This window comes from Xiphophorus maculatus, chromosome 9, assembly GCF_002775205.1.
Source record: "Xiphophorus maculatus strain JP 163 A chromosome 9, X_maculatus-5.0-male, whole genome shotgun sequence".
NCBI lineage: Eukaryota > Metazoa > Chordata > Actinopteri > Cyprinodontiformes > Poeciliidae > Xiphophorus > Xiphophorus maculatus.
Window position 1 is genome coordinate 26,053,222 of NC_036451.1, and position 27,860 is coordinate 26,081,081.

Genomic DNA, 27,860 nt, shown 5'->3' on the forward strand with positions numbered 1-27,860 from the left:
TTTTTTTGCCACCAGTATGTTTTTTTTTTGTTGCCTAAATTATCTTTTGGCTATAAGATTTTTGTTTTTTGAAAAAGTGATTTCTCAGAACTAACTTTTTAGATTCTTCTACATGGTGCCAGATTTTTGCTCTCATATCGTCCAAAGAATGTGGCTCCGGAATTCTTGTTCATTCTGAAACATCTTGGCAGACCTACATCATGCAGTCGTGTTGTTTTTTTGTTTATTTGTATTTCAAGAGAGAAGGGACTTTATAATGGCAACACTTTTAACACAATCACTCTTTTTGTAATTGTTCCATTAGACACTTTAACAATTACCATAACTGAAGTCTGCATAGGAGAAACTACTTAAAACATGAGACCAAAGAGGCCAGAAAGCAAAACGTAAAAAAATATATTATTTTAACTGAACTTTGTTGAAGACTGAATAACTTTAGTTCCCTTAAAAAAACCCAACTACCACTATAAAATATTATCTATCTGTGGGGTATTTTTGCCCTGTTCTACAGGTGATTCAGCACTTTGCACTGATAAAGAAAACAAAAAAGTCAACACATGCTTTATCCTTTGCCCTGTACAGCAGGAGGCGGTGCCTCCGCTCTGAGCCACTGACCTGCTGAGATTATATTGGGATCACAACAGAAAAGAGCTCAGAAACTCTCTCTGTACTCTTTAACTCAGTAAAAACAGGCATGGAGCTCGGATCAGCGGTTAGTGCTGTTAGGAGCAACAGAGTGCTGTTTGGTAATGAAGTGAGTCCAGCTGTCATAATAATTAAAGATGGTAAAATCCACAAAATACTCTATAGCGGCAACTTTACTGAGGATGTTGGCTCTGAGGTAAGCTGGCGGTCACTCTCCCCTGTCCGTTAGGTTAAAAATGCCTCTGAGGGTTGATTTAGCGCCCCTGGATTTACCCCCGCATGCCTGACGTCGTCGGTGTCTCTGCAGGTGCTGGATGTGGGGGACAGCGTGGTGATGCCAGGCGTCGTAGACTGCCACGTTCACGTGAACGAGCCGGGCCGCACCTCATGGGAGGGCTTCTGGACGGCCACCAGGGCCGCCGCGGCTGGAGGAGTGACCACCGTCGTGGACATGCCCTTGTAAGTTGAAGTATCCAGGCCACTTGGGCAGGTTCCCAGGGCGGCATTAGGGAGGGGGCGCACACCCAACGAGGTCACGTTGTAGGCTGCGTTGGTTGATTTGGTCTCTCTAAAAAAAGGGACAGATTTGATGGAGTGCCATGTTAAGAGAGCGTTTGGTTACAACCCCTCCAGAAACAGCGTCCCTCCAACCACAACGCTCAGAAACTTTGAGGAGAAGCTGCAGGAGGCGACGGGGAAGTGCTTCGTGGACGTAGCCTTCTGGGGAGGAGTTGTTCCTGGAAATCAGGTACCAACCACATGAAATAAAATAAAAGGAGTGTCCTATGTTTTTTTTTTCTTTTGCACCAAAACATGAAAGTATTTTGCATCCTCACAGCGTGAACTTCAGCCTATGATCAAGGCAGGAGTTGCTGGCTTCAAGTGTTTCCTCATCCACAGCGGTGTTGATGAGTTCCCCCATGTGGCTGAATTTGACCTCCACACGGCCATGAAGCAGCTCCAGGGAACAGGAAGCGTCCTGCTGGTGAATTACTGGATTTGGCTCTATGACACGCCTCTTGTTAAAGGGGCAGTATTATGTAAAAACCAACTTGTTTGAGCTTTACCTCATGTAATAATGTTATTCCCTTCCTGTGCAAAATGATTGGAGGGACCTAGCCCCGCCTTCCAGGACGAAACTCCTCCTCAGAGCCGCAATTTCCAAGCTTCTGTCTCACAGAGCAGCCCTCCGCAAATCCCTCACTCAGCTCCTTCAGACTAGCCAGCAGCAATTAGCAAACGCCTGGTGGCACTGCGCATCAGCTTATGTGAGCTACTTCTCAGTGAAACGCTGGTAAAAACATTGCTAAAGGGTTGTTTTGTGATGACTTTCTGAGTTTCAGAAAGAGCAGGCATTTTTAAAGAGACAGAAGCCCAATTTCAAGGTGTTAAATTACAGTCAAATTTCTATTTATAGCATATTTTAAAACAATTAAAGGTAAAATAGTTACTTGATTGTGCTACAAAATGACACCGTGTGCCTGAAAAATACATAATACTGCCCCTTTCAGAGACCTTCTGGTGATTGGTGACAAACTTAAAATCATTTTGTTTTGTATCTTCCAGTTTCACGCAGAGATGGATGTTCAGCCAACAACGGGGAACAACGCTGACGGTAATCATTTAGATCACATGAAATTTTTGACTATTTTCCCTTTGCCTTTTACCATTACAGATTTTGTGCTAAAAAAAAACATAAGCTGTTCTCAGAATAAAGGCTGAAATGTTTTAGTACCTTAATTTAGAATAACTTGAGATGCTGATGTTAAAAAAACTAAACTATCCACAGTCTAGGTTGAATAAAGATAATGTAAAAAAAGTGTACAGAAATCTTTGTAGAATTTTCTGTCATTTTAATGAAATCGTTCATTAAACCTATATTTTATAACCAACCCTCCCAGAGACAGACCCTTGCCAGTACGGCACCTTTCTGCGGTCCCGGCCCGATGTCATGGAGGTAGAAGCTATTCGGACTGTTGCAGAACTCTGTCTGCAGTACCGGTGAGAGAAGTTTATGCATGTCCTCTCCAAACTTACCTTGAACTTTTCCACATTTAACCAAAAACTTATGCGAAACACTAACGCAGTAGTAAATGATTCTGATTTGGTAGAAAAATTGTAAACAAGGATAAAAAAAAAATAAAATTGCCATCACAAACTGAAGAAATCAGACTTTTTTTACCCCGAGGTTGATCATGGTGAAGCTTTCCTTCCACAGGGACACGAGGGTCAGGGTTTAGCATTTGGACAACCAGTTTCTGGTTCTGCTGGGTGCAATGAATTGGATGATAAACTACATTTGAAATGAATTCAAGTGTAAGGGGTGGAACTATTTTTTGCATGGCTCTGTATATTCCCTTTATGTCAGCACAGGTGATTCCTCTGTTGAAGATTTGGTCGCTGCAGCAGCAGCAATGACCTCTCTGTATTTCAGGGTGCGATGCCACATTGTTCACTTGTCATCTGCAAAGGCCCTTAAGCTGATCCAGAAAGCTCGGCAAGCCGGGGCCCCCCTAACGGTGGAGACCACCCATCATTACCTCAACCTGTGTGCAGAAACTATTCCTGCGGGAGCCACACAGTTTAAGTGCTGCCCTCCCATCCGAGGCTCTGCTAACCAGGTAGATGGACTCGTCGTTTTGCAGATCCAAAGGTTATGTTCAATGGACACAATACAAAGAAACATGATTTGCGTAATACTGTCATCGGCCCCTTCAGGAGCAGTTGTGGTCTGCGCTGAAAAGTGGACAGATTGACATGGTGGTGTCTGACCACTCCCCCTGCACACCCGACCTTAAGAAACTGGAGAGCGGGGACTTCACGCAGGCCTGGGGAGGGATTTCATCGTTACAATTTGGTACATTTCTCAAACTGGTGGCAGCTAGCAAATGGCAAAAAATGTTTTGTACTTATGTAAGCGCTTTATCAAGTCCAGGGGACCCCAGAGTGCTGCACACTACATTCAGTCATTCACCCACACATTCACAGGCTGATGGTGGCGAGCTACTGGGTAGTAGCCACCGACTGCAGGACAAACTCCTACTACCAAAACCTATGCAATTATTTCACCTTAAATAGCTTGCATATCCAAATTTTACATTCGTTTTATATCCAGGGGGAATATCGTGAAATTCAGTCTATAAATGTTATTAACATCGACGAGAATTAGTCCAAATCTACTTGCAGAGGCTTTTGGTCCAGTTTCTGTTGCATCCAAAGTTAAATCTGTGTGTATTCAGTGTCTGTTTGATGGACCTTAAAAAGATTAAATGTCTGCCAACATGTCTGAAATGAATTCCAGATCCTTATCCCTATATAAGGATATAAACTCTGATTGTAAAGGTAAGTCTGAATGTTAAATTAGAAAAAGATCACATAAATATGACTTATCTCCAGAGAATACTGATTCACAGACACAACGCAGGCCTTAAATCACTGATATTCCTGTGTTTCACCACAAACCCTCCACCATGGCAGTAAAGCATGGTGGTGGAGGGCTGATGATGTAGACTTAACTATAGAAACTAAAGACGATATATCAATACCAATATCTCATACCCACAATCAACAATGGTGGCATATGAGTGATTATTCAGGCTAGCTGTGCAGTCATATTGTCCATGCTCCTTGTGGTCACTAAGTTGACCTAGAACTTCTCTGTCTACTGAAATATTGCAGAGAAAAATGTCAGGCTACCTGCCAAACAGCTCCACAGAAACTGGAAATATTACAGAACAGAAAGCCCCAAATCTGCAGCCGCTCTATCTGAAAAAAGAGACTCCATGTGTTGCAATAGCCTAGTCAAAGTCCAAACTTTAACCTTATTGATTTGACATTGCTAACAGGATTTGAGATCGTTTTTATTTACAAATTTGAATGAGTAAAAAATATAAGCACTTATACCTATCAGAGCTAATAGAGCTCTTTCCAGTTTAAAATCATGAGTAACTTATTTGTTTTTTCACACACCGCTTTTGCATTTTGGTAAAGTTTTTTTTTTTTTTGAGTCATAAAGAGATACTTTAATAGATCATGATTTATTGTTGATCTGTGGTTTTATAAAACTAAATTCCTAAATTGACTTACTTCCTGTCATTAATCATCAACATTCCTATTTTGGTCGATCAGACCTGCTCTATCCCATCAGTAGAACTTCTTGATTGAGGTTTAAATGAGGCAAATCCAACACCGAACTGGCAAATAAGTCTCGAGCTTCTACCAATCATTTACTTTTCTGTCGCAATGGTCAAAGTCTGGCAGTGGGAGCCAAGCAGACGGCCAGTTACAGTGTTTATAAATTACCACCAGGAAGCAGAAAGAGTTTCTTGTCCCTATTTTTCAGGTTTGCCTCTGTTCTGGACTTCAGCCAGTAAGAGAGACTTTCAGCTGGCTGATGTGGTGAGGCTCCTCAGCAGAAACACAGCACAACTGAGCAGCCTGGGCAACCTGAAGGGCAGCCTGGCCCCTGGCTTTGATGCCGACTTGGTCATTTGGGATCCAGAGACAGGCTTTCAGGTCAGTGTGAGGTATTCACACTGTTAAAGGGGCAGTATTATATAAAATCTACTTTTTAAAAAAACTTTACATCATGTTTTCATGTTATTCCATCATCAAAAGCATATGCGAGTGTTGCTTTGAATCTTTCATGCATGTTTGAGAAATCCTTTAATCTCCTTGGCAACCATTCAACTGTGCAAAATGCCTGAGTGGACCTAGCTCCGTCTTCAAGGCGCAGCTCCTCTTCAGAGCTGCAGGTTCCAAGCTTCTGTGTCACAGAGCGTCCCTCTCCTACTCAGCTCCTTCAGACTAGCCATCAGCAATTAGCAAACACCTGGAATCTGTTGAGCTCATTATACGAGCTACTTGTCAGTGCAACGCTGGTAAAAACGTTGTTAAAGGGTTAATAGAGGAGCCATGTTGTGAAGACTTCCTGAAGCGGAGTTTCAGAAAGAGCAGGAGATTTTAAAGAGACAGAGGCCCAATTTAAGCTGTTAAATTACAAAGTCAAATTTCTTCTAAGTCATATTTAATCTATATAGCATTTTTTGAACAACTGAAGTCAACATAGTTTCTTGATTGTGCTATAATATTGCACTATGTGTCATACACAGCCCCTTAAAGCTATTGTCAAGGCTGGATTTGTGCTTCATGTTTGTTTTCACTTCACAGATCGAAGAAGCAAGCATTCACCACAAAAACAAGGTAACTAAAGTCTGAAAAACAAATGGCCAGGATTGGTCTTTTTGCACAAGTGACTGACTGCGTGCGTATGCGTGCATGGGCGTGTGTTTGTGTATTTGTGCAGATGACCCCGTACCTCGGCTCCACGCTGCAGGGAGTGGTGCGTGCGACTGTCCTGAGGGGCCGGCTGGTGTACAGAGATGGCAGCTTCTGCCCTGAACCTCTGGGAAAGCATCTCCTCATCCCCCAGAGGACGGGTCAAGCACAACTGTAGCAAACACAGACAATGAAAACTCAGTCCATTTGGAATGTTGGGGATTTAATTGGTCTGACCTTAAATGCGTGATCTTTTTTCTTTTCTAAAGTGCACATAGCTAAAAGTTACCATATGAGCTAATAGCTTTTATTTGAAAATTGACTTTAAACAACTTAAGTGTTTAAGCTAAAGTTGAAGAGAATCGACAGTACAACAACCTCTGGAAATCTCATTTCAGTTCAGCTCGGTCAAGCTTAGACTCAAATTCAGTGAAGCACAGTTCAGTTTTTATGTCTGTGGCAAACTTTTACTCAGTACAGAGGATAGCCCAGCGCCATATATAAGCTTTTGACATCAACAGTAAGCAGAGTGTCTGCTTTCTTGACTTCATGGACTGCTTCTCTTCCCATTACACTTTTAGAAACTACATTACCTTGTTTTTTTTTGCAGGTCTGATATAACATTCTTGTTTAGAAAATCTTCATAATTACCAGAAATAAGGGCTTGAAAACATCAGCCTGTGTAGTTCATTTAATGTGACGTGTTCACTTCATGACAGAGATCTTGAAATAAACTTTTTAATCATTTTCCAATATGACTGTAGAACAAATTCTTAAATATAAGTTAAAGTTAGATTTTTTTCAGAGCTTTGCAATACTAGCTAAAGGACCTCACACAGGAACACTTTGTATCAGGGAATGAGACGACACTGTCACGTATTGTGAGGTTGAAACAGGAGTTTGGCAACCGCATGGTGATTTAACTGCAAGAGTGCAAACTTAGAGCAAGGCATAAAGGGAACCAGAAACAGAACCAGGTAGAAACCACCAGGGAACAATGAAAACCAGGGAGCTTAAATACAGAGGTGTGATGAGTGACAAGGGCACCAGGTGAGTCTAATCAACAAAATGTTAAACATATGAGGGAGAGTACCGATCAGGGGAACTGAGGGAAGGAGACGAGTAAACACAGAAAAATAAACAGCATTTTACACACTTGATCATGTTTGCTTATCTTGGATAACATCCTGAAGCTAAATCATTGCAACTTATTATTGGATATAAAGTGTATATGTTAACATTTTTATGTCTTTCAAGACCGAGTGTCATGATACTTCTAAAGGGTTTGTGTTTGTCAAACCCTTTTTTCCAAGGGGAATGATCAGGCAAAAATAGTTTATGGCCTCCTTGATCTGGAAAAATACTGAATTTGAGGGTGATGACTCGTCCAGCTGCTGACAGTTTGAAAAGAAGAGTGCATAAAGGTAAAACGTGTTACAACAAACATTTTACTAAAATTATTTCAAAAACGTGGTTGTTTACTGTTTCACTACGGTGAAACATGTCTAGCTTGAAATAAGAAAAACAAACTGGTTGGGCTGCTAATATGGTGTAAATATAAAAATGACTACTACTTGGTGATTTGTGCTCAGCCAGTTACAGTGTGAATGACATGTTCTACTATTAGACAAGGAGAAGAAAATACAGCTAGTGCAGTTCTCAACTTGATTCAATTCATGTTCTCATTCACCCAGGCTGGCAGGAGGCCCTGAAAAATCAAACATTTCTAATAGGTTGGATTGGTCTTTAGCAATAAAAACCCCTTGTCTGATTAAAACTGAATTCTGGGTAACTAGAGTCACTTATGTTGTAGTTTTCAAACAATTATTTGTTTAAAAAAAAAAGAAAGAAAGAAAAAAGCATTTAAAATGAAGAGTACAAGAAATAAACAGTTAATTCTGAAAGCCTGTAAGCTAATTATTAACAAACAGCCACATGTCTGGTGACGTCCTTATCACTGGGAATAGGAACAGATATGTTGTCAGAGCTGGGTACACACTCAGTTGACAGAAGATGAAAAGGGTAAATACTGTGACAGACGTTTGACCCGAGGACTTCACTGGTCAGACGGAGGGGTGTGTCTGGCTGAGGGAATACTTCACCTCCGTCCCTTGCGTCTCTTTCATCTTTTTTTGCTCTGCTCGTCCTGCTGTAAAGTCATGTCGCCCGTCTCCATGCCTCCACCACAATGCCTGAAGAAACGAATGGTTGTTCCTCACCGTTACATGTTTGGACCAGGACCTTCCAATGTTCCTCGACGCATTCTGGAAGCCGGAGCCAAGCCGGTCATTGGACACATGCACCCAGAGACATTTGAGGTCAGTCAGCAAGTTCAACCACCATCATGTTGTATATGCAGGGGAAGACCAACACACAGCCATGGATTCCAGAATTGCATTCTATGTAGCTGAAGGATGGCTTTCCCGATCCTGAATTTATGAACCACCCCAACTTTTGCTAACCCTCCTTTTTGACCTTGGATTGTAGGCAACACGTTTCAGTTGGACCCTCAAGTAACAAAGGCAAAATATTCAAATTTTACCTACAGAAGTTTAATTTTAATTGCAGATCATGAGCGACATCAAGAGTGGAATCCAATACCTGTTCCAAACACAGAACAGGACAACCTTTGCCGTGAGCGGCACTGGCCACACTGCAATGGAGTGTGCCATCTTCAACACGGTGGAGTCTGGGGAAAGTGTGCTGGTAGCGGTCAATGGTATCTGGGGAGAGCGGGCAGCCGATATGGGGGAGAGGGTTGGTAAGTCACTGAAAAGCTCCTTGATAGAAATAAAGATATTTTATATTTGCATTGGCAGACATATATCTAAATTTGGGGATAAAGCCTATTGCCTTGAAATATACTCGGAATCTTGCTCTGTTAGTCTGGTACAAACCAGATTCTTACTCTAAGCTTTTCTTCGTAAAAAATGTTCTGGACTCTTGGTTATTAAGAAATTATTGCTTGGTGTAGGTGTGGACTGTTAAAAGTTTTAAATGATTGGATCTGATTTTACCCAATAACTAACGTTTGATCATGACATAGGTAACTCAACTGTGAAGGAAGCTACGCTATGAAGCTTACCAGAAATTGCATGCGCTGTAAACAACCCCATGAGGAGCAGGGCCACAACATCTTTGGCAATAATGAAATGTCTTAAACATTTCTTTGGCTCTGACTTGAATAACTCAATATTTGTAGGTGTGGCCAACAATGACTGAATGACTTTGTTCTCCTCCTCTGGTGCTGCTGACTTCAACCGTAGGCAAACTACAATTTAAAAAATGCGTAGAAACTCTAAATCCTTGTTCACAACTCCTCCTCCTTTCTGCTGATTGGCCAGGATGCAATTCCTCCTGAGAAATCCAGGTCAATGGGACAAATCCCAACTGGAGCACTGAAGGGAGATGACAGTCAAGATGGATTGCGTGGGTTTCCCTTTGGTTCACACTTCACTACTCCGAACATTTGTTCATTTTGCTCAAAACAAAGAAAATGTGGAACAGGCTAAAAACACATGCATATATTTTGGAATGGATCCAAAAACAGAATGTGCCTCCATCCAACAGGTGCAAAAGTAAAAACCATTGTGGCGCCCCCTGGTGGCTACTTGACCAATGCAGAGATTGAGAAGGTATTGCCACACATTACTGTAGTGATCAGACTAAATAAAGCAAAACTCTCCTGCTGCTACAACTAATGCAGTTATTGTATGATCTCATCACAGGCTTTATCAGAACACAGACCGGTTCTGTTCTTCCTCGCGCATGGAGAGTCTTCCACAGGAGTCTTGCATCCTTTAGACGGCATTGGCGACTTGTGCCATAAGTAGGACCTGCTGCTGCAGCATGTTCTCAATGTAGGACATGAGGTGATTTCCGATGTCTGCTGATTTGTTTCCCCAGGTATAGCTGCCTTTTCCTTGTTGATTCTGTGGCGTCGATAGGAGGCACTCCTCTCTACATGGACCAGCAAGGTTAGAGCTCATTATGTCTTTCATGTAGATCAAATGAACTCTTGGATCAATCTGTTTGGTGTGACATAATGATCTTTACAGCAAATTAAAGACATTTTTGCCAATGATTGTATATGCAGGGATCGACATTTTGTATACCGGCTCGCAAAAGGTTCTGAATGCCCCTCCTGGTACAGCACCCATTTCCTTCAGCGAGAGAGCATGGTGAGAATGTGTTTTGTGTACTGCATATGCAAACGTGCAATGGAAAAACGTGTATTGAAGGGAGGAAAATTGTTCACAGCCAAAAAGTGTTCAGTCGCACAACAAAACCTGTGTCGTTCTTCTTGGATTTGAGTTGGCTTTCAAACTACTGGGGATGTGATGACAAGCCAGCAAGAATGTAAGACACCTACGACTGAAGACGACGCAAGAGAAAATGCCACTTTGCAAAGTTCTGTCCTCTTTCTGTCTTCTCAACAGATACCACCACACAGTGCCGGTCACCGCCCTTTACTCCCTGAGGGAGAGCCTGGCTGTGCTTGCTGATGAGGTGGGGCATGAGTTGGAATCAGCTCAGTAATTACTCGTGGATCGTATGTTATACTTTTAAAAAAAGCCAACAATAGGTCAAACATTTTGCCAGGTTATTAGCACTTCGTCCTGATACAGTTAGGGACAAAGTTCTGTCTCTCAGAGTCCCAGGATGAATTTTACAGCGCCTTGCCAAAGTACTAATGCTTTCTGAACTGATTTATTTAGACTTTGTCGTGTAACAACCACATTATTCTGTGGATTTTATTTGGATGTTATGTCATAAACCAACAAAAAGCAAGGACGAGCTGTGAAAGGTTAGGGAAAGGATGCAGTGCTTTCAACATTTGTACAAATGCGGTGTGCATTTGACTTGATGCTTTGTAGAGGCATCTTCCAGGGCAACTGTGACAGAGTGGTTGTTTTGCAATCCAAAGATTGATTCCAGGTTCTTCCTGCCATGGCAGTGTGCTCCTGGGCAAGGCATTTAAACCCAGGTTGTCAGTGGTCAGTATAACTATGAAAGTGCATAGTGGTAATTGGACTGGACCAATTACCACTCCTTTTACAGGTGCAAGTATTTTGCATTCTAGAAACTGACATTTCTGCCATGTCTTTTTACATGATAGTGATTAGAAACTGTCTATAGAGCAAGTTTTAGATTTTCCCACAGAATCACAGTAAGGTTTGGTCAAAGTTTGTTACTGACAGTAATGTAAAGGACGCAGAGCTAATATTGTTGACAGTTTGTCATTTGTGCAGGTTATGTGGTCTGGACTTTGACTGGGTCATTGTAACACTTGACTGCTTAATGTCATTCTTTCCATTGTATCTTTTGCTCTTATGTTTAGTGTTTCATTGAAGTTTGTGGTTGAACTACTAAAAAAAACCATTGAAAAATGCACAGTTACAATGTTATTTGGTGTCCTGAGACGTGGTGACGCGATTCTTTTGTTCACATGAATACTCAGCTGATTTTCATCGTCTTTTTAACGGCTTTTCACGTAAGGGTCTGGAGAAATCCTGGGACAGACATCAGAAGGTGGCAGAGTATTTCCACGCTGGCCTGGAGAGCATGGGTCTCAAACTTTTTGTCAAAGAAAAGGTGAGGCAGAGAAGCGGTCATAAAACACGCGGCCATCGACGGCTCTGGGTTAACTCACGAACCGTTTGTTACAGCACGCAAGACTTCCCACAGTCACCACAATCGTCGCTCCTCATGGATACGACTGGAAAGAGATCACAACCTACATCATGAAAACACACAGCTTAGAGATTTCTGGAGGATTGGGGACGTCGGTTGGTTTGGTATGAGAGACTGGCACGTTCTGTCACGCGCAGCCTGGTTGTGTTCGTGTGAATTAAGTGTGTTGGTGTTGTTCCCCATCCTCTCAGGTGTTGCGTGTGGGATTGATGGGATGCAACAGCAGTAAAGCGAATGCAGACATGGTGCTGGCAGCACTAAAAGATGCCCTGAAACACTGCCACCGGAGCAAAGTGTAAGATGATGGCAGCAGGTTTTACTGTAACTCAAAAAATAAATGTGGAAAAGAAATATTGCTCCCTTTTGCGTCTGTACGCTTTGCAATAAACTGTCATTTATGCCAGAAATTGTTTTGTTTGAAACATTGTAATTTATATTTATATTTCAAGTAAATTCATAAAAATCTGTTTGCATTTTAAAAATGCATGAGTGAGAAAATTTCTTTTAAGTTAATCTATACAGCAGATTTTAAAACTGCATCAATGACCAAAATGCTGTAGAGACATTTTTTTAAAATGACTGCAAATCAATAAACTTAATTTACCGGTATGTACAATTTAAATCTGGACTGGGCCATAAAATACAACATGACCAATAAGACATAAGTCCAATTTGTATTCAGAGTGGAATAAGCAGGAATTCCACTACAAATTGAATTACTTAGTTTGACATCAAATAGACTCGCCAAAACAAAATGAAACATGGAGAGCATGCATTACTTCAATTCTAGAAGTAAGGCTGTTTGGATGGGGACCAACGCAGAATTATATTTGGGAGCCCACTTGCAGTTTAAAACACCAGAGGTCAGCCACTGTAGCATGACCAACATGTTTTACATTGCCATCTTTGCTGCTTTGCACACAGTGTGTTTAACAGAACATGCTTGGTTAATAGTGAGTCAACACAGAATTCCTTAAATTCCCTGGATGACAGAATATGACTAGTTACTTTACAATATCTAAACGAATAAATAAAAGTACTTGAGATAAAGAAGTGTAAACCGCTGGATTAACATTTCCTTCTATAGTGGAGTAGTTCAATTGTTTTTCAGTTATTGATCATTGCGTGAAATGCGACATCACAACAAGCACAGGCCGCATAATATTCATAAATCACAACAGCAGCATTTAACTTTAACTGTGATACCAGTGAAACTCTTGAGATTTTCCTTTGTTAAATTCTTTTTTTTTTTAAGAATTTGCAAATTCTTTATTATCTTGAGTATAATTTAATTTGAATAACTTGGAAAACATTGGAGACCGTTTAAAAGTACGCTCAGGTTCTTAGTGAATCTGAGTTTTAATGTGAAGTTTGTAGGGCTGTTTCTGCTATTAAAACGCATTCTTGGGCGCCCCCTGCTGGCTTCGGGGCCCTGAGGAGCGGCTTTAGATGCTCTAGCTCGAAATACAACTTTAAAAAGTATCCGTTTAGTTTAGCTTATAATGCAAAAGAACATTGTCATTTCCAAGTCTTCAGTAACAGAGTCAACGACAGCACTCAGTGCCCCTCTCCCCTCCAGGACGGGCCGCCCATAGACATAATAAAATTCTTATATTACGTCTATGAGCCCGCCGCTCCAGATGGTGGCAGTGAAACGAAGAAAACGTCAGAAAAAATGACGTCTTTCCTGTCTGTTAGTAAATGGCGGGTAAATCGTGAGAGAGCAGCTGTTAATTTCGCTACAAAGAAAAACAGGTTGATGAACTTCACCACGTCCCCGACAACCGGTCGACAGAGTAATGGCGTCTAAAAGAGGCGCCCTCATTGTGCTGGAGGGGGTGGACAGAGCCGGGAAGACGACACAGTGCAAGAAGCTGGTTCAGGCGCTGCAGCAGAGCGGCCGTCCGGCGGAGATGATGAGGTTTCCCGGTGAGGGGTGTTAGCATCTTTAGCCTTCAACAGTAGCCTTAGTCTCCACCTTCTCTCGTCAGAGATGGTTCCTCTCCTCGAGTTTTACATGAACTTAGTTGTGTTTCTGCAGACAGGAGCACAACCATTGGGCAGCTTATCAGCGCCTACCTGGAGAAGAAGAGTGACCTGGAGGACCACACGGTGCACCTCCTGTTCTCTGCGAACCGCTGGGAGCTGGTGTAAGGCTAGTGCTTGTGTTGGACTTTACTGCGGTGCTACATTCCTCGAACCTGCTGGTAACACTCCTGGGGATGGATAATAGTTCAAACTAACCTAAATAATAAACACCGTGACGCAGTCGTTTTATATGTAATAATAAGCCATTTTATGTCGGACCGGGTACTTTCTTTCATTACTGTCAGCATAGATAACTTTATTAAATCTGCCCTCAACACAGTCGCTACTGCTGCGTTCCAGTAGAAGTCGGGATTTCAACACAGCAACTCCGACATAGACATTGTTAGCAGTACTTCTTACCAAGATAATTTCAAGATTTACTTTCCATAAGTAGACCTCTAAATTAACTTATGGAAATGTCAGGATTTCCATAAGTAAATCTTGAAATTACAAATTAATTTGTACAGTTTAGAGTTGCAGGCACTACATTTAACACAAGTTGTAGACACTCTTGCATATGTCGTTTAAAAGAAACATGTTTGCATAATTCTACCACAGCTTACTACTGTTGCCATACTGTTTCAATATGGCCAGTCAACTTGGCCTTACAAGTTGTTACTGGGGGAAGTCGGAGTTGCTCCTAATTCCCCTGTAATTTAACTTCGGACAGTGCATTAGTTGATTCTTCTGACTGGGAAGTTTGTATTTCCTGGTTCTGACCACAACTGGAACGCAGCCTACAAGCTTATTGTCACACCCAGTTATTCAGGGAGAATGCCAGCAAGGCTGCAGGAAATAAGTGATGCATTGTTTGTTTTATCAGGACTATGTGGACCCTGATGGAGAATACAACCCGATTTTATTCCCATTTTATTAAAAATTCTGTCCTTTTTTTTTTTTGTCCCTCTTTAGCTCATTGCTAATATCATTCCTTCCCTCTTTTTCATTTCTTCTAATCTCTGAAACTTGAGCCTGGAACAATTTTGATTTTTGACATGAAACATGAGAAATGATCCTACACTTTCATTATTCTGTTAAAAAAAACAACTTTCACTATTAGTTTCTGTTGTGAACTGTTAAGCTTTTACCTATAGAGGAAAATATTCCTCATATGTTTTCTCTGAACTGCACATATATATATATATATATGTAACAGTTGTGATGAATCTTACATTAAACACACAGATCCTCACGAACTTCTACCGCTGCACCATTGAGAGCATCCTCACCAACTGTATTACAGCTTGGTACAGGAACTGCTCCTTCTCTGACCGGCAGGCGCTGCAGAGGGTGGTGAAAACTGCCCAGTATATCGCCGGGGCAACGCTCCCTGCCATCAAGGACATCTACAGGAAGTGTTGTTTGAAAAGGGCCGGGAAAATCACAAAGGACTCCACTCACCCAGCACACACACTCTTTTCCCTCCTGCCCTCTGGGAGGCGCTACAGAAGCCTACGGACCAGAACCACCAGGCACCGGAACAGCTTCTTCCCCACAGCTGTCACGCTTTTGAACGCCTCCTGACATAAAACATAAACTATAAGGACTGTACTCCCCTATCCTCTCATACAACATTAACACATGGACCATCCTCACACACACACACATCACGGACTGTTTTCTCACACACACATACAACCTGTAAATTTTATCTGCCATTATTTATCTTGTATTATATTATATACATATATAATCCATTCCCTAACATTCTTGTATATTCTGTATACAAGAATGTATACAGAATCTTATGGCACAGATTATAAGCCATAAAATGGCTTATAATCTGTGCATATAGCTCCCATATTTATATTTATACACAATATCTATATCTCTTGCTATAACCCCTTATAGTCCATACATACATAGTCTTGTACATCTGTAAATAAATATTTATATCTCCTAGAGCACTTCTGGACAGATGCAAACTACATCTTGTTGCTTGTACTTGTGACAGTGCAATGACAATAAAGTTGAATTCTATTCTACTCTATTCTAATTCAGACCTGTAATGAAGAAGAAGCTGGATCAGGGCATCACTCTGGTGGTGGACCGATACGCCTTCTCCGGAGTCGCCTTCACCAGCGCCAAGCCGGTCAGTGTTCTCTGAAAACCCACATCTGTCTGCTGGTGTTTCCATGTGTCTGAAGAGCAGCGGCCGGGGTCGTTGTCGTCCGCAGGGCTTCTGCCTGGACTGGTGCAAGCGACCCGACGTGGGCCTGCCCAAGCCCGACCTGGTGATGTTCCTGCAACTGAACCCGGCCGAGGCCGCACTTCGAGGTCAGTTCGGCAACGAACGATACGAAACAAGCGCTTTCCAGAAATCGGTGCAGGAGAAGTTTGAGCAGCTCATGAAGGATCCGTCGGTCAACTGGAAGGTATGGAGATCATTCGCTGTTGTTGGGTTATTTGGGTTGGATCTCTCTGTTGTTGAACGTGGAGATGTAACTAAAGAAAAATAATTCACATGCTTTCTCTCTTTTCTTTTTTTTAGATCATTGATGCCTCCCAGAACGTTGAAGGTGTCCACGCCGACATCAGAACACACAGCCTCAACGCCATCAACGAAACCCAGAACATGCCTCTAGGGGAGCTGTGGAAGTCAGCCTAAGCAGGTCACAAAGAAGCCATGGCAACTGAATGATAAGACAGCATACAGGGCCATTGTAGAGAAAGTTTCTAAAAAGAAAAGAAAAAACTTCCAATTTTTCTGGAAAATAAAGTCTAAAGTTTTTAGATTTGTCTCAGAAACTTTCTAGAAAATTTAAAAGTGGAAAATATTTCCACTTTAGACACAAAATTTCCTAAACAGAAAAATGTTTGACTGTTTCCAATTGTTTTCTAGAAATTAGATTTTTGTTTATTTCCAGCAATTTCTTTTTTTACTTTTTCAACTCAGAAATTTTTGAGGTTTCCGAGAAGTTTTTTTGGCCGCACATTTACTCTTTATTTATATATCTATCTATCTATATCTACAACAACCCTAATACGCCATCTTATAACTTTTTTGCACACCGCACACTTTCCCTCTTAGAAACAGTAAAGATGTAATATAACTTTTTCTTATACAACCAGAAAGAGATAAACAGTTGTGATTTATTTTTAGTCCTCTTACATGTCTCTTGCTCCATCACTTGCCTGCATGTTGTTTTGATTAAATAAATAATTTTCAAACAAAACTAGCGTATGCTCTAGACTTGGCAAGGATACGTTTGCGTCAGCTGCTAACACAAGTCGCCTTTCTGAATTTGGTTTCGTTACAAGCTTGTTACAGACTGAAGATATTAGTGGACAAACTGCGGAAGCCGTAGGCGTCATGAGCCACTGTGGGTCTACTCCACATAAAACCATGATGGCGGCTTTTTTTTTTCTTTTCTTTTTTTACTTAGGGACTCAGGGAAAGGCACCAGATTCACTTCAGCATAAACATCGAAAGTGTTAAGACTCGAATGGAAACACACGTATGTGAGAGATGTGCATACAGAATTGATCCTGAGCTCCTGCTACAGCTGCCACCGGGCCGTCTGGATGTCCGGAGGCTGATGAGAAGGAACGCTGCGTCGACTGCCCACGGACTGCGCCACTGGAGCTGGACCGGCTCAACAGGTCTCTTAACAAATGTTCGTCTCCCTCCCTATCCCACCCCATGCCCGCCTCCCCTCGGGGATTTCTCTTCTGGACCCAGAGAAGAGACCGGAATCTTCCGCCTACTGTTCAGAACAGTAAAATAATTGTTCGTTGCGTTCCTTACAGAGACAAGATTTCAAACTCCTCGTCCTCCGAATCAAAGAACCGCTCCAGCCTGTCCGAGTCCGAGAAATCTGTGAAAGGAATTTCAGAAAAGAATTAAATACTTAATTTACGGTATTTAAAAATATATATATATATATATATATATATATATATATATTAGGGGTTGAACCAATTAGTCGACTCTAGGACGTCTCGCGAGTTTTTACATTTCATGTCGACTAGTCGCAGTCATGTGATTGCCGGTGGTGACAGCCTGTGCTGATCTGACAGCACAGTATACGTCACAAGACAGAAGAAAAATAAGTTAATACATTAGTTTAAATGATATGTAGATGGATGCATATTTGTGGTTTTACAGTGTTTTTAAAAGGAGATGGAGTTGCAGCTGCAGTCCACTACAAAACAGGAGCCGTCTAAAACTCGCCCCCTTCCCGCTAAGGATGTCACTTAGCCGGCTCGCGAGTGTCTTTGTCACGACGATCTAACTAATACATTATGATGTTATGTTGCTGATTAAATAAAGATCTGTGGTAATGATAGCTGCTGATTAAATAATAGCCTGTAGTTGGTAATGACAGTGTATACTTATCTGACATATATATAGCCGTGAGTTCGTGCTAAGAATGACACTTCGTGCTTAGAAGTGTCATCAGATCAGCTGTCAGAGTGTATGACACTCTGACAGCTGATCTGACAGAACACTGGCTATAAAATGGCGTCTTCAAAACAGATCGAGGACAAAACCCACATCTTGTCAAACAGGTAGAAATTACTGGGTCCTTGTATGACAATGTGCTCTTAGCGAACTCTTAGCGAAGAGAATACTGACAGCGAGTGAACTTTATTTACCCCCCCGCCCCCGTGCCACCTCTTTTTATTGTTTTTACATGCCATCTAAAAGATGTGCGTTTCCTTTTGAATGTTGGTTTCCCAGCAACTTATTATTTATCATAAACTATCCCGATGTTTTGTTGTTTCACTTGTTGCTGTTCTGTGTAAATGCCGTATTTTTTCCGTGAAAACGGGTAATAAAGCCTGTACGTTACTCCAAAGCTTTGCGTCTTGCGTTGCTATGACGTCACAACGACTAGTCAACTCGACATCGACTCGACTTTTATCATGTTGACGTTGACTAGAAAATATCTTAAATCGTTCAATCTGCTGAGTCAGCAGAGCTTCCTGCCGCGCATCGGGCGGAGGAGAAGCAGGTGGTTTCGTTGAATTCAGCTGTAACCAAACGGGATCCGTTCATAACAAGTTTGGCTTGTGATGTTCCAAAAGCACCATGTAGTCAGTGTGATCATTTGACTCCTATAGTAACTATCCAGAGATCATCAGCATCAGCCGGTGTTTAGAAAAAAAAAGTCAGACCCGACTTTGTGCAACAAACTTTTCCCCGCTGCTCACGAAGAATCTCCATAATAGACTTAGTAAAAGCAGGAGAAGGGGAGAGTGTGTGTGTGTGTGTGTGTGTGTGTGTGTGGGGGGGGTCAATATTTGCTGTGAAAATAGCTAATAAAGCCTCCAAGTAGTTGTGAAGGGTTTTTGCGCTTACGTCACTATGACGTCACCGCGACTAGTCGACATCGACTCGACTATTATCATGATGTAGTCGACCTTAAAAAATATGTAGTCGTTCAACCCCTAATATATATATATATATATATATACATAAAGGAGTAGAATAGAGTTGATTTACCAGGAGTAAGGTTAAAGGTGTCGACGCTGACCATGTGGACGGGCTGGCTGTCTACTAATTCAAACATGGGTAGGCCTCCTTTCTTGCAGGACAACTGGAAGCAATGTCACACAGATGCATCTCAATAAATGGCAAAAATCTGAAACGTTTATGTGTAATAATCTTCATTTCTGGTAAAAGCAGAAATGAAAACGTCCACATTTTTATGTAATGCCAGAATGATAAAAAAAATAAAAGCATTTTAAAACCAGAAATGTTTGCCTACTGAAAAGCACATCCATATCTTTGATACCTTTGAAGGTCCTAAAAAGCACAACGCAAGTTTGATCAACAATTCTGAAAACTGGGACCTGACACTTTTGTCCCCGGTGCTACAAAATAAAATTGGGGCCGCAAGACACTGTTTTCGAAATATGTATTACCGTACATAAAATGTTTTATTGTGAAAGCTAAAAGATGCAACTATATTTTTTTCATTTTATAACATAACCAATACTCGATTACAAAAGAAAAAAATAAGTGAAATGAGGTTTCTATAAGTATGGAAAATGAAGAACGATGGATAGCCCAGTGTGAAGTTAGTTACTTTTTAAAAACATGTGGAGATTTTACATAAGAACTTGCCGAGAAAGACTCGTAAAAATTACAATTTCTTGTTTCATTCATAATCAAACATTTCCTGTTTGGACTTTGTAAGTAAAAAAAACCCAAATGATGAATTTGGGTTTTTTATTTGCTATAAGCCAAAGTTATTAGCATTAGCAGAAATAAACACTTAACAGATCACAGTCTAATAAATGTAAGTTTTCATTTTTTAATTGAATTAAGACTCTTTAAGTCTAAGTTGACTGCACACATTCATAGATCAACATATTTCTATATATTTTAGAAATATGACCCACTTTTCGATGTTTTCTCTTTTACACCGAAGAGAAAACGTGAGGCAACTGCTAAAAGTGATCAAATTAGGTTTATTAGAGTAAATATATTAAGTTTGACAAACTTAATTTAGTTACATGCAACTAACTTTTTTTTTTTTAAAGTTGGAACTCCATTCTCTGTTTTTCAGTGCATTTCTATGACAGTTACGTATATATATATTTTGTGTGTGTGTAAATTTCATATTTGTATTTGCTAATATTTAACAGTTTGAGTATTTCAATAAATAAGCAATTTCAATAAAGTGCATTCTTTTCTACAGTAAGTTTGAAAAAACATAACAAAAATCTTGCTTTATGGAACAGAGGAATGAGACGTACCCTGCGTATGCGCATACACCAGTCGTCGAAATCGTCCTCCGTTTTGCAGAAGAAACCCTAAAAAAAAAAAAAAAGAAAAGGAAAAATGGAGAGTCTCCTCAAGGCTAAAGATGCTAACACGTCCCCTGGAGACTTACCGCCGCGATGGATGGGTCCAGCTCACAGATGTGCATGCGGCAGGGCGGGTGCTGACAGTGGTACGTGTCATCAGGGACCTGGCCGTCTTCGCACGGCTCCACGGCGGGCTGCGTGGTGTGTGGGTCTAAATAGATGAGCTCCTCCCCTGGAGACAAAGAGACGAGTTCACATCCAAAATGGCCTCTTGAGAAACGGTTTGGAAAAGAATTGAAAAATAAACAAATCAACAAAATAAAATGTGATGAGTACAAGCTGCTTTTTATTATTGTTATTATTACAGCTGAGAGAGTTTATTATACAAACATGAGATCAGACATACCGACATAACCAATGAAGTAATGGGCACTGTTGGGTTTCCCCCCAATAACACCCAGCGACTGAGGCAGCATGAAGCATTGCTGTGAAGAAGACAACAGGGTTGGTCTCACCCCGACTATAGGTAAATTTACCTCAGTGTTTTGCATTGCAGTTTTTAAGGAGACTGGAATTCAAAAATCTGAAAGAGTTTCACTCATTTACTAGCTACTAAAAATATATATTAACTGTGATTACTTTTCAGGGCAAGAACCTTTCATTCAGGCAGTTTATTATAAAGCATGTGAGAGTGATTGACAGCGTTAAGACCCGCCTCCTAGCTCTGATTGGTTGTTTCTAGTTAGCACTGGGATAAGGCGAAGGAGCTTGATCTTTTCATAGATTATTTCTTATACCATACCGCTACGAAATGGTGACAGTTTCAACAAATATGTAAAAAGAGTTGCATAGTACAGCTTTAATTAAAATAAACAATAAATCTGAAAACAAAAGTAAGTACAAAATTTAATTAAAATTTCAGAGCTTATTTCAAATATCACCTGCATTTATTCTCCCCTGCAACACCTGTAATGTAACGGGGAGTACAACTCCTGGCTGTGGAGGTTTCTAACCTTGAGCGTTTCGATGTAGGCCTCATTGATGTCACTCAGGCCCAGCCTGAGAGGAATGAGCAGGACCAGCGGCCTCCACAGGGCCGTCTCCTCCTCAGCCAGGGCGCACGCTCCCTCCAGACAGCCGTTCACCTCCCCCTCTCCTGCCGCTTCACCTGCTAGGTCCAGCCACGGCATGCAAAGACGCTCTGCAGGGAACACGACAGGAAACAGACAGAATTCCTCAAATTACGTGCTCACTCTACTGCATTCTCAACTCAGAATTAGTCTTTACACAGAAAAAAATGGAGATCGCCGAGTATGATATGAGCGACAAAGTGAGATTTGGTGTAAATACATCAGTTTCATTGGATTTCAAAGTTTTAATCTCCATTAAATACATCCCAAACTGGCTGCCGTTCTGTGTAAACAATCTAAGCAAAGTCCACCGTATTTAAACTGGAGTGCTATTTAAAGAGCCTCCGCTGACGAAACACAGAGCTGCAACACACACACAGCTGCACTCACTGATCTCCTCGATGATCACAGTGTTGTCCATCGCCACGTGTACAACTAATCTGCTCCACGTATCAAACACAGCCAGCTTCCTGAAAGAAAAAAACCCCACAAATTATAGTTTCTATTCCAAACGGAACAGAAACTTTGAGCTCCCATTTAACAATGTTATGTCATTCTGTGGCTTTTTGTGTTTTCTCCTCGCACTTGAGCTTGGGAATAAAATAAAGACAGACATCTGACATTCTGTAAGAGTGAAGTGAAAATTGCACATTTTTTATGGTACTCTTTGTGCGACTGACTAGGAGACATGATCAGATTCTTACTCAAGTTGAAGAGATTATCGTTTAACTCCTTTTAACGTACGTTACTTCGTATGGGTTAACAAGGGAGCCAGTGGCAGAGACAAACGTTGTCCAGGCAACCAGCGATAAAATTACATTTACCCATGATGGACACAAAAAACAAGCATGCTAGATAGCAGGGGAATATTAGCGGCTAGTTAGTCACTGAACTAGGCCTGCTACGAAACTAATTTTACTGGATGATAAACAGTTCCAGAAATTATTGTCAGAAACAATAATGTTGTCTTGAAACCACTCTCAAGTAATAATATTGGCATATTAATACAAGTCCACCCTTTCAACAACTAAAAAGTACATTTTGTACAGAACTCTGCACACTGGAACTGGAAGACATTTAAAAGATCTTTAGTAAAATACAACAATAAAAAACAACAAATAAAAAAGAAATAGAAAACCACACACATAAAAAGACATGAGTAAAACAGATTATGAAGTCTTTGTAAACAAAATTGCACCTCAAAAAGAATTAATCATCAGAATGGGAATTATGGAGCTCATTTCAACTCATCATGCGATTCCTTATTGCGACAGGCAATAAGGAATCACACGATTCCTGCGATTCAAACGTTTGCCTGACAGAAAAGTCACATGAGCAAAAAACTGAAAAAAAAAGACACAAAATATGAGATTTAAATAGTTCTGCCATGACAAAATTTAAGACGTGTGATTGACATATGGAAGGTCAACTTACTTTTTGTTTTTATAACGAATTTAAGACACTTTCAGGACTTAATTTTAGATATATGAATCTAACACCTTTTAAGGACCCCCTGATAAAGATAGGTACCAGTACTCACTTCAGAACTTGGGCGACCGTGTTAGGCCCATACCACTGTCCAATGGGCTTCCCCTCTCCGACGCCCATCTGGGCTGCAGCATTCAGGAACAAGGAAAACGATTTGATGAGCGCATTCTCGATCTGGTCGGAGGCGTCCGACTATCGCTACTCACCGATTTGATGGATGGAATAATAGCTGTCTTTTTTGTCGATGAAGGCGTTGAGAATACTGATGTACTCTTCTCTTTGTTTCTGCTCTCTGGCCCATCTCCAGTCTGAAAACAAAAAGCACCAGTTATCACGTCTGCCCCCCAGCAAGCTCTGCTTGGTACAGTGCTGCCAGTTTTATTATTTATTTTACGTTATATTTGAACTTAAAAACGTCACTTGATGAATCATCTGAAAGGCAGTTCGTTGCAGTCTATTTGTTACACATGTGATGAAGAGAGTCCACCTCTTGTTTTTGTTGTTCAGTTCATTATTATTTTACATCGACTTTTATGCTCATAATTGCACAGACTGAACAAATTAAAGTTGTTTTTACATGTTTGACCAAACTTGTGAAGCTATTGGTGCCTTTAAAAGTGCTGCCCTGGTGCAGAGTTATCAAATTAATTTGTAACTTTGTACATTTTATGTTTTCCAAAAAAAAAAAAAGAAAAAAGAAAGAACTTAAATCAAGTCAGCCCTGATCTTCTGTATTTTATCTGTTTTGGGCGATACTGAACATCAGATATCGGTATCAGCGCATCCCTACGCAACAATAAACTGCTTCCTACTTTCTGCGTGACAATTGTGCCTCACCTCTGCCTAAGTGTCTGCACATCAAGGCCTCTCCGAGAATCATCTGGCCGCACCGCAACATGCATCCCCATCCCGTGTCCGATGTCGGCCCAGTGCCTCCTGGAACACAATCGCCCTCTAGTGGTCAGTAGAAGCATAACTGAGAGGAGATGGAGTTCAACATTCTGCCAACTCACCGATGGGCGGGAAGTTTTTTCTGTACGTGAACCACAGCCGTGACGTGACGTCGGACAGAATCTCGTCTTTCTCTACATTCGAAAAAAAATAAATAAATAAAAACACACACTTGCTGGTCTGATTTTAGTGACAGAAAAATGACAGGAGGAGCAAACCACGGACAAAGTTCCACCTGTAAGCGCATTGTATTCTTTCCCCAAGATCCACACGGGCTCCGAGGTCTCGGGAAAATCTTCAAACTCTCCAAAGCGAAGTGTGTCGTATGTCAATGTAGCTACAAACAAACAAGCAAACAAAAAGAAGACAGTTATAATGAAACTGTTAATGTGCTGTGCATTAGGCTGCTGGACGATATGAGGCAGGAAGTTAAATGGTGTGTCCATTAGCTTGCCTGATCAGAACCCCGGTAACTTCCAGGATGTTTATTTTTACACTGTAAGCATTAAGTAAAAAAAAAAAAAACAACAAAAAAAACGTCTACATCTTTGAATTAATAGGGCTTGCATTAAATATGCAGCAACAAACCAGGATGTAGTCCACTTTCAGACTCTCACAATTAATTTCAAATTGAAAACATGTCAGAGTCTAAAGTCAAACACGGTTCTGTTTATTGATTTAGCTCCACTTCGCTGATCCAACTGAGAGAGTAAATTCATTAATATGGCTTCGTAATTCATGTTTCCATTAATACTAATGACAAGAAAAGTGAATAGTACATTTAAAATTAGCTTGAAGGTCAGAAACAATCTACAACAGATAAAAATAACATACAAGTTGAAGCATATCTGACTTAGTGGACATGTCTATCATTATCTGTGTTTGCAGACTTATCACAACCTGGAGCGGGCCAAAAAGTCAAAGTTGACTTCGAGTTGGTAGGTCTTAAAGCCACCAACTAGAGGTTTCTTTAAAGTCAAACTGGATTTAGTTTTCATCACCCATTAAACATGTAAAAAGTATTTATTTTTCTTCTTTTTGCTGTCTTGTAAGTTATTATTTGAACAAGATCAAGCCTGACCTCTCAAATGCAAACTTCCACCAACACATGACTCCTGTGACATCAAGTAAGACCAACGATCTGATGGGTTTCAACTTTCCTGTGTTTTTTTTAACTTTTATTTGAATATTTTAATCCAATCCTTCCTTAGATTTTAGAGATACACTGATCCAATATTAATATCTGCATCAGTCCTGATACTGAAAGAAATCACAGATCGGCTATCAGTGACAATGTGTACAATCGATGAGGGCAGATCTACTCAGTCTCACTCTGTTTTGTGCTCCGAGTGACGTCACACTTTATTATTTATCTTACATTATATTTAGAATTCCTCATTACATTTTCTGAGCCGTTTGAAAAAAGGTTTGTTGCAGTTTATTTTACATGTTTGACCAAGGCAGTCAACATATTGCTCTTGTCATTTTCAGTTTTATTATTATTTATTTTCCATTGGTTGTTCTACTCCTAATCGTACCGACTGAACAAATTAAAGTTATTTTTACATGTTTGACCAAACTTGTGAAGCTATTGGTGTAATGTACTGGTTAAGATTTATCAAACACATTTATCAATCAGTACATTTATGTCTGTGTTTTCTAAAAAAAAAAATCACTGAAAATAATTTCAGCTGTTTTTCTGCATCAGATCGGTATCAGGCTGATACTAAGCATCAGATATCGGTATCGGAAGTGGACAGAAATGGATCGGTGCGCTCCTAGTTAATTTAGAAAATAAAAATCCAAGTCGTATGATGGATTTTGAGGAAATTTTAGCAAAGATTTCCCAGATAGCGTAAGGAAAGTGATCACCATGCCGACAGGCTCGTGATGTCCACCATGCAGTACAACCTACGCCAGGGTAAATATATTATACTATATTATATATTGTGAATCAGGTAATTTCAAGCAGAATCAGGCTCTTAAATACAGAAACCAACTGAATGAAACAGGAAATCAAATGACCTCTAAGATGGGTCATCGGGGGCAAACTCTGCCTTAAACATGTAAGGAGTGATTCAAAGACAACCTTAATGCTTTAAAATCTGTTATAAACTATCAAAATCTGCTTATCTGCCACAAAGCTTATTGCCGCCTTTCGTGATGTCATCAAACTGAAATCAGAGCAGAATTGGTTGGATTCTTCGGCAGGCTGAAAAAAAACTGTGCATTTCATGAAACCACAGAGGAAAACCATGCCTCATCACCCAACCGCATTTTTTTAATGTCAGTGTACATTAATAAGTACAAACCAGCCATCACTGAATAGTATCTTTAAAGAGGAGCCTACATTTGGTAGCACAGTCTGTTAAAAAATAAATCATAGCTGTTGACTTGGAAATGAACTCCCATAAAGTTTTGAAGGTTTTTGTTGGTAAAGAACGCGATATGGAGGTAAAGCAGCTCTGTCGGTGGGAGATTCGAGGCTATTAGCGGTCATAAGAGGAGGAAATGAAACCAAGAGTCAGACTAGCCCTTAGCATTTTTCCTAATTGTAACAAAATACCTGCTGAGACGTTGGCGCATCAACTGAGATGCTCGCCTTGGGCGTAACACGGTGTCTACGTAAGCGGCCAAACAAAAGAAAGTAGAGAAACTTATTAAGAAGGAAACTTTACAGCAACACATAACATTGCTACAGCTGACAACGAGCGTCGTGACTAGAGTTTATAAAGCGACGCAGCAAGCTGTCAACGCGAAAATTTACAGCTAATTTACCAGTGACAGTAGGCTAACGTGAGTTAGCTTTAGTCATCACTTTAGCTGGCTAACGTCACCGAGGGTACAAAGCACTACAGCTCGGCTAGCTTTCCCAGTAATGACATGGCAAAAAGAGAAATATATCCACATATGTGATGATAATATCGAGAGTACTTCTAATGCTAATACGGGCTGATAGTGAAAGAAAAATAACACTCATTTTCTATAAAATATTGCCTACCTGCATCCATCCCGACGATCTTCACCCTATCTTGTTTGTTGTTCTCTGCACTCAGACCTGCTGGACCAATGGGAGTAAAGTACCACTGCGGAATTCCAAAGGAGGCGGGACACTTCCCCCAGCATCCAATAAAAACCGTCAAGGGCAAATCAGCGTTCTCTGCTGAACACATTGGGGCGTTTAGGGGGAAAAAAGGGGGCGAACGCCCTCTAACGGCCTGAATGTGTAAGTTCAGTCACGGACGCAAAAGTATGAAGTAACTGAGAAGTTACTCATGTGTCATCTGAATGTTGTAACAGTAGCCCACTTTGTGGGAGTCAATTGTGTGAATTGTGAGACAGTAATTTTTTGTTTTTAAGCATATGCACTGACTGATGGCACCTTTTAAATTTCGTTGTCCTTGTGACAATGACAATAAAGATTTATCTTATCTTATCTTATCTTATCTTAAGCTACTAAGATATGAAGAAGACTTTTTCGTCCACAAAAAAGTTATTTTATTGGTCGTTTTCCATAACAATGCTTTTACATGGTCAGAGAAGAATATTTTAATGGAATTTAAAGTTGTAGGGAATTAGGACAAGCAGGAAGATGTCTCTTGGCCTAAAACCCAATAAATCATTATTAAATTGTGAAAACGTTTGTTTTTGGAACAACAAACGCCTCAGAATGTTTTCTTTTTTATTTACTGTATAGCTTTAAAGCGCTCGCACTCATTCTTAAGAGAAATTTAGAGACAAATTAACATGTGGCGCATATTTTTAGCTTGTGGTAGGAAGCCGGAGTACCAGGAGAAAACCCACGCAGGGAGGAGAACCTGCAAACTC

At 40.6% G+C, this 27,860-nt stretch overlaps 4 protein-coding genes across 4 annotated transcripts; 3 read left to right on the forward strand and 1 right to left on the reverse strand.

The window, feature by feature from the left end:
- The first annotated feature begins 622 nt into the window (after window positions 1–622).
- Window positions 623–7,080, forward strand: LOC102230223 (allantoinase, mitochondrial-like). The gene is made up of 11 exons (XM_005811361.3): window positions 623–841; window positions 953–1,104; window positions 1,279–1,393; window positions 1,484–1,630; window positions 2,212–2,260; window positions 2,547–2,646; window positions 3,080–3,266; window positions 3,364–3,502; window positions 4,988–5,160; window positions 5,815–5,847; window positions 5,951–7,080. Exons 1-11 carry the CDS (start codon window positions 695–697, stop codon window positions 6,098–6,100), a joined length of 1,392 nt encoding a protein of 463 aa, XP_005811418.1. The 5' UTR covers window positions 623–694; the 3' UTR covers window positions 6,101–7,080.
- An 879-nt stretch (window positions 7,081–7,959) lies between these two features.
- agxt (alanine-glyoxylate aminotransferase) lies at window positions 7,960–12,023 on the forward strand. The gene is made up of 11 exons (XM_005811349.2): window positions 7,960–8,240; window positions 8,491–8,683; window positions 9,493–9,557; window positions 9,651–9,751; window positions 9,829–9,899; window positions 10,019–10,103; window positions 10,183–10,281; window positions 10,362–10,431; window positions 11,422–11,517; window positions 11,592–11,720; window positions 11,808–12,023. The coding sequence occupies exons 1-11, from the start codon at window positions 8,082–8,084 to the stop codon at window positions 11,913–11,915; spliced, it is 1,176 nt and encodes a 391-aa protein (XP_005811406.1). The 5' UTR covers window positions 7,960–8,081; the 3' UTR covers window positions 11,916–12,023.
- A 1,264-nt stretch (window positions 12,024–13,287) lies between these two features.
- dtymk (deoxythymidylate kinase) lies at window positions 13,288–16,880 on the forward strand. The gene is made up of 5 exons (XM_005811350.3): window positions 13,288–13,545; window positions 13,658–13,766; window positions 15,706–15,796; window positions 15,882–16,079; window positions 16,196–16,880. The coding sequence occupies exons 1-5, from the start codon at window positions 13,416–13,418 to the stop codon at window positions 16,310–16,312; spliced, it is 645 nt and encodes a 214-aa protein (XP_005811407.1). The 5' UTR covers window positions 13,288–13,415; the 3' UTR covers window positions 16,313–16,880.
- On the reverse strand, window positions 16,778–27,124 carry atg4b (autophagy related 4B cysteine peptidase). Its single transcript, XM_005811352.2, has 13 exons — window positions 27,034–27,124; window positions 24,268–24,369; window positions 24,095–24,166; window positions 23,919–24,017; window positions 23,288–23,389; window positions 23,134–23,206; window positions 21,984–22,063; window positions 21,477–21,664; window positions 20,870–20,948; window positions 20,550–20,695; window positions 20,413–20,469; window positions 19,154–19,247; window positions 16,778–17,522 (listed from the first exon to the last, which is right to left on the reverse strand). Exons 1-13 carry the CDS (start codon window positions 27,041–27,043, stop codon window positions 17,449–17,451), a joined length of 1,176 nt encoding a protein of 391 aa, XP_005811409.1. The 5' UTR covers window positions 27,044–27,124; the 3' UTR covers window positions 16,778–17,448.
- Window positions 27,125–27,860: the final 736 nt, after the last annotated feature.